Source organism: Diceros bicornis, chromosome 4 (assembly GCF_020826845.1).
Source record: "Diceros bicornis minor isolate mBicDic1 chromosome 4, mDicBic1.mat.cur, whole genome shotgun sequence".
NCBI lineage: Eukaryota > Metazoa > Chordata > Mammalia > Perissodactyla > Rhinocerotidae > Diceros > Diceros bicornis.
This window is the reverse complement of record NC_080743.1, coordinates 77,030,940-77,036,939: the sequence shown is the minus strand read 5'-3', so window position 1 is coordinate 77,036,939 and position 6,000 is coordinate 77,030,940. Positions and strand designations below refer to the sequence as shown.

Below are 6,000 nucleotides of genomic sequence, written 5' to 3'. Positions count from 1 at the left end.
AAGTAACATCATCAAGCTCCCCCAAGACTCGGGGTAACCTTGTTGGAAGTGCATCCACCAAGAAAGCTGCTCAGAACGCCCTCCTCTCCACCCAGCCCAAGACGCATCCTGAGCACATTTCCCAGATGTGCCCAGAGGGTGGCGCTGCCAATCCAGCCTTGGCCCGCCGCCGCCCGCTGCTTCTCGGGCCGCTGCGGGAGCCCTCCGCTCGGTCTCCCGCAGGCCGGCGGGGGGCACGCGCCCGGGAGGGGGCGCCACCGGTCCAGGCGCGCCGGCTCCCTCCGCCCACCCGGAGGCGGCTGCGGCGAGGCGAGCCCCGCGCGAGTGCACTGCGAGGCGGGCCGCAGGGAGGGAGGCGCGAAGAGGGCGCGAGGGTGGCAGCCGGAGGGAGCCGCCGCCCCTGCCCGCTCAGGTCCCCGTGGGGCGCATGGGGCGCTTCGAGGCGGGATCGCGCGCGGGCCTCGCGCCCAGCCTCCTGCTGTCGTGAGAAGCCGCGCCGGGACGCCCCCCAGACCCCGTGCTGCCGGGAGGATGACCATGGCCGGGGGCAGGAGGGGACTGGTGGCTCCGCAAAACACGTTTCTGGAGAATATTGTCCGCCGGTCCAATGGTAAGAGGTGCATTCGAATTTCGGTTACCCAGGCTTTTTATCCGTGCCTTTATTGCAGCCGCCTCCCGCCGCTCGGCGCCAGCAGATGCAGCAAACCCCAGAGCTCTGCTGGGAGCCGCGGCGCGGGCGCCCGGGGCTGTCTCCCGGAGGCTGGGAAAGGTGGGCAGGGCGGGGCGGGGTCTGATGGGCCCCCATCCCAACAGGAGAGCTCTCCTCGGGACGCCTTTTGGGCTTTTCTCGCGCCTTCTCGATCTCATCTCCAGAGAGCGCGACAGCTGATGAGCAAAGTACTGGGAAAAGTGATGGGAAGCTGGATGCACCGGGAGCGACGGCGCATTCCCCGTCGCTACTGCCCACCCCTCCGCGAAGGCTCTCGGGGCTCTCCGGCTGCTCCCCAAGGTGCCGCGTCTGTAGAGACGGCAACTCCGGGTCCCGGCCCCAAGGGATGGGAGGATGAGGCTGCCTCCACCTCCCATCCTGGCAGCTGAAAAGTCCGAGGTGTAGGGATGTGGGGACTTAGGGTCGTGCTGCAAGGCTACCTGATTCCACCTCTTCACTCACTCGCTTCGAGGTTAAGTTAAGGCTCACGAGGGGCAGAGTTTCCTGGACTCAGCTGGGAATTGTAGGGCACACGTGCAGAGTTGGCCAAGCGGTCACAGGTACAAACCTGTCATAGTTCCTCTCTTCCAAACCACAGCACTGTTTTATGCCTATAAATCTTGTTCACCTATAAATTCCCAAACTCACCAAGCCTGTAAATCTATTACTCAATAAACCAGTGCTCCCCGCTCCTCTCCTTCCCTGTGGCATTAAGATGGACAGTAGCTTGAAGCGCTGGGAGGCGAGAGTCCTAGGAATGGGGATAGACAGGGAAACATTTTGAGTGCCTTTAGGACCCACAGCAGAGCATCCCGGCTAAAGCACCTGCAGAGCAAATAGGAGCCCGGCGGTTGGAAGGTGCAGTGCACACCCCTTCGTCACACGGCTAAAGTGAACCGGGGCGGGGGGGGGGGGGAGGCTGAGCCTGGAGATGCTCTTTGCAGGCTCCTGGACCCCTCTCCTTCCAGAGACAGACGACATTCTTCTATTAGAAGGACCTGAAGTGCTAACTCAGGAAATGGGTTTTAAAAATGTGTAAATATCACAGTTTCAGAGCCTTACGGAGCTTGTATTCAAACTGTGGGCTTCTATTTGGATTTAGTTAGGAATTGAGGGGAAGTGACTTATTCTACTAGGAAATAGTCTTTAATTAAAAAGTGATTTAAGTTTATCTTATAATAAAAAACTCATCAACTAGGATAGCAAATCATCGTGTATTATTTAAACACTTTCTTAGAAATGGTCATTGATCGTGTGCCTCTTAAGGAGAGTATCAAAGCGTTTCTGGTCAGTCACCTTTCTCTTCAAGGTCTTCCTCACTCAAACTAAGTAAGGTGGCTTGTACAACAAGGTCACAGCTATCACCTGGGGATGCAAGGCGATGATAAATACTACATGAACAGCCACCATGAACTCTTCTGCCATAAAAAAGCTGGAGGTGTTCATAGATTTTTAAATAAAATCACTAGGTAAGAGTTAATGTGCTGTGATTGCTGTTGCTATTGGCCTGTTAGGGGATATGGAGACAGTCTTGCAGATTTGGAGATCCCATTGCCAGTGACATCCGCTTCCTCATAAATATCAATGACAATTTCATTTTTTGGTGAAGAGGCAGTGTCCTTTAAGTTAGAGGGGAAACCCTGTATCTAATGTATACCATGTTATGTTTTTGACTGGGAAGGGCAGTAACAGAATCTTACATGTAACAGTTACAAGATTCCTTGGGCTTGTAGGAGGACCTTAAGAATCCTGGAGCTGATACTACAATTAAACAAAAAAACAAAAAAACCCGCTAGAGCTGAGAAGGCAGGATATCTTCTAGTTTAGTGGGTCTTCTTAGAGCCACTTCCCCTCTGTAAGCATATATAGAATGTCAGTCGAATAAGTAGCTGGGAATATTTTTAGTGCTGGCATTTTAATCTGACTGTTGGTTAATTGAAGTCAAGCACTGGCTTGAATTAACCAACCAACCAAACAACATCAACAACAAAAACAAAACATCTTGGCAGAGTTGGATGAACTTTTAAAATTACCTATTATTTCAGAAGAAAAGATTCTGATCCTGAAATGTGGGATTTAAGTTTTTAGTGATCGCTTTCATCGTATTTCCTGAACACGAATAGAAAAAAAATGTGGACTCTTGGAAATATCACAATATCTACATGCATTATATTATTTTACTGTGATGGAAAAAGTCTATTTAAAAATATTGATTGTCTTCTCCTAAAATCCACCAGCCTTTTTTTGGACATTACAGTATTTGAATAGCATTTTACCTTTAAATAGCAATACTTTTTGGTCATTTCATTAGGTATTTTCTCCCAGTGGTCGTATGCAGTATTATTGCTCCTCTTTTACAGACCAGAAAACTGAGTCCTAGAAATATTAAGTGACTAATTCAAAGTGGCAGGCAGACAGTGCCTGAGGCAGGAGTTCTTTAGAGAATATCATTCATCCTTCTTGTAGCATCATTGTTTCTTCAGCGCTTATCACTTAGCCTGTGGAGCTGTTTTCATCATCCTTGAAAAAATAACTCTTGTTATATGCTAATGGATAATAGAACTGGGGGGCATTTGAATATTTAATGTCTGGAATATCATAGAACTGTAGGATGAAACAGACCTCAGATGCTATCTAATCTGCCTCTTTCCCCAGCACTGTGTAGCTGAAGAAATTGAGGCAAGAACATTTCCTCAAATATTTAAGGGGAGAACTGATGAGACTCCAAGCCCCTTGGCCCCCGTGTCGTGTTCCTTATGGTACACCATGCAGTGACTTTCCTTGCATTACCAATATTTTCTCTAGAGAAGCATAATTTCCCAGTGGAGGTTAAATAAAATGTTATAACAACAAGAACAACATCCATTTTGGCTAACAGCCATGTTACTACATCTAAACAGAATAACAGGGCAAAGGAGAAGCTAATTCTGTTTTAAGGAAGGGCAGTATTTTTACCTTTCTTAATGGTTTAGCTGAAGGCAGAGGCAGGAGAATGGCCACTTGACCTTTGTGTGCCTGTTACGAAGTATTAAGTCACTTTTCATAGAATATCACCTTTGATCCTCATAAGTCAGCAAAGCAGGTAAGGTGTCTCCATGTTAGTTTCAGGAACTAAGAATCCTCAGGTCAAGTAATTTACTTACAGTTAGTTACTAAGAGGCAGAGTTAGAAAAGGCAGTTAGAGGCAGCTCAGGGACTAGCCAGCAGTTGTGACTGGTTTGTTCATTCAACAAAGATTTATTGAGTTTATTTATTGACCACTGGAATACAATGGAAAACAAGAAACTCTCCTTACCCTGAGTAAGTTACATTCTAGTGAATTTTGGTCCAAGGTTCTTGCCCTTATGTTACAATGTTTCCTGGGTGTAACTCTTATTTAGGCCTGACATTATATTTTAAAAATACATTTTTAAGATGTTTACTGGTCTTGATGGGACTGAAATCTAGTTTAACTTTAATACATTCTGAATACCACTTGAAGGAGAGACTTGATAATTATCTGTTTGTTGGATAGTTAAGAGTAGTCACCAGGAAAAATTAATGCCCCACATTTGATTTGATTTTACTTATGGTCACGGTGGTGAACATTTCAAATCTTTCTATTGACTTCGTTGCCACATAGGCAAAGTCAGCCTGTTTTTCTGTATATTCATAGTTGGAAAGTGTTGTTCCAGAATATTTTTTGATGGTTGCTTAAATCTGCAGGCACTTACTGTCAGAATGCTCGCTGAAGCAAATAGGAGGTCTGTCTTAAGAAGGCTGGCAGACCTCAGTGCCAGAAAACTATGAAAATATTACTCTAACTGGTCCCATTCTAGGCAGAACATATGTTTTAGTGTTCGGAAACCTATAGCAAACAATTGTAGGTGCCAGTAAGAATCCATGCACATTAGCAAGAGTGAAACGCAGCACATTTTTGTGCAGATTTATGTACATATATAATTTACAGATTGCTAAATCAGCTGTGCTTTTTATAGTGTTAAGTTGGTTCAGGTTGTTGATATAATTAGTTAGCAAACAGGATGAGAGCTGCGGGTAATGTTGTGTCTCCTCATTGATATGTTGAGCCACAGTAATATTTATAAAACAGAGAACTGGTTAAAAGCCATTGTTGCTCTGAAAGGGGAATGGATGATAATCTGGGTTATTACCAGCTCAGCAGAGCTTGTTTTTTCTTCTAATATTTTCTAAGATAACCTTCAGCCAAGGCTTGGCTGTCTTTCTCTGCAAGTGTCAAAAAGTGAAATGTGTTGATTGATCTTAGCTGGAGAATTGAGAGGAGGAAGCCTTGTGATTTAATGTAAGGCAGTAAAGTTTCCAAATTCCCTGATTTTTATGAAATCCATCTATTTTAATAATCTATCATAAAAGAATAGATGCATTTGAGGAACACTGTGGGTAAATTGAATCTTTGGCTTCATTCTCTCTGACACTAGCTCTTCATTTATGATTGGACTTCATTTGGCAGTGGTTTCTCCGGCATTACCTTGAAGCTCCTCAATTCCTCCTCCTCTTTATTTTTGGTTAGTTAATGGCTTGTAAACAAACATTTAAAATATACCTTAGTTATTTATTCAAAGGAACCCTTTTCATAAAGCGAGTATCTGCTTTATACATTTAGGATATTTGGACCACGGTTTGTTTTTGTTTTTTTAGTTTTTCTCTTTGAATGGCCACACCTATAACTGGTGAGAAAGAGAAAGAGAGGCATGGAATCTTTGGTCTGAAGGGACATTCTTTACAATTCCTTTTCCAGTGTTTGAATCCTCTCCAGAACATCCCTCCCAGTGGTTATCCAGCCCGTGCTTGAATAGCTTCAGGGATGGAACACTCACTTTCTTACAAGAAATGTTCTGTTTTTAGGCATCTATAGTTGTGAACTAGTTCCTTTTCTTTTCTCCTTTCTTCCCTCCCCCCTTCCTCCTCGTTCTTCTTCTTTTGTTGTTATTATTGTTTGATGTCACCAAAATCTGTCCTCTTACAGCTACCACTCATTCGAGGTCTGCCCCATGGAACACAAATGACCTAGCCCACTCTTTTTTCCACCTGAAAGCCATTTTTTAAAATTTAATAACAGTTGTCTTTTTGATTCTTCTCCCCCTTTTTTTAACCCTTTTTTATTGTTTAATACCAAAATAGAAAAGCACGTGAAATAATTTTGTATAGCTTAACACATTTGTATAAAGTAAATGCTGTGTTATCACCACCTATGTCAAGAAATTGAAGCTTGCCAGCTCTCCAGAAGTCCCCTGGGACCCTTCCTGAGCCCAACTCCCTTATTCTCCAAAGGG

General features: G+C 44.8%; 1 protein-coding gene across 1 annotated transcript in view; it reads left to right on the top strand.

The window, feature by feature from the left end:
• Positions 1-435: 435 nt before the first annotated feature.
• The window catches only part of KCNH1 (potassium voltage-gated channel subfamily H member 1), a 353,446-nt gene continuing 347,881 nt past the window's right edge, over positions 436-6,000 (top strand). Inside the window, exon 1 of the mRNA XM_058539782.1 lies at positions 436-610. Within this exon, the coding sequence (XP_058395765.1) occupies positions 532-610 (79 nt within the window). The 5' untranslated portion in view covers positions 436-531. The remainder of the gene's footprint in view (positions 611-6,000) is intronic.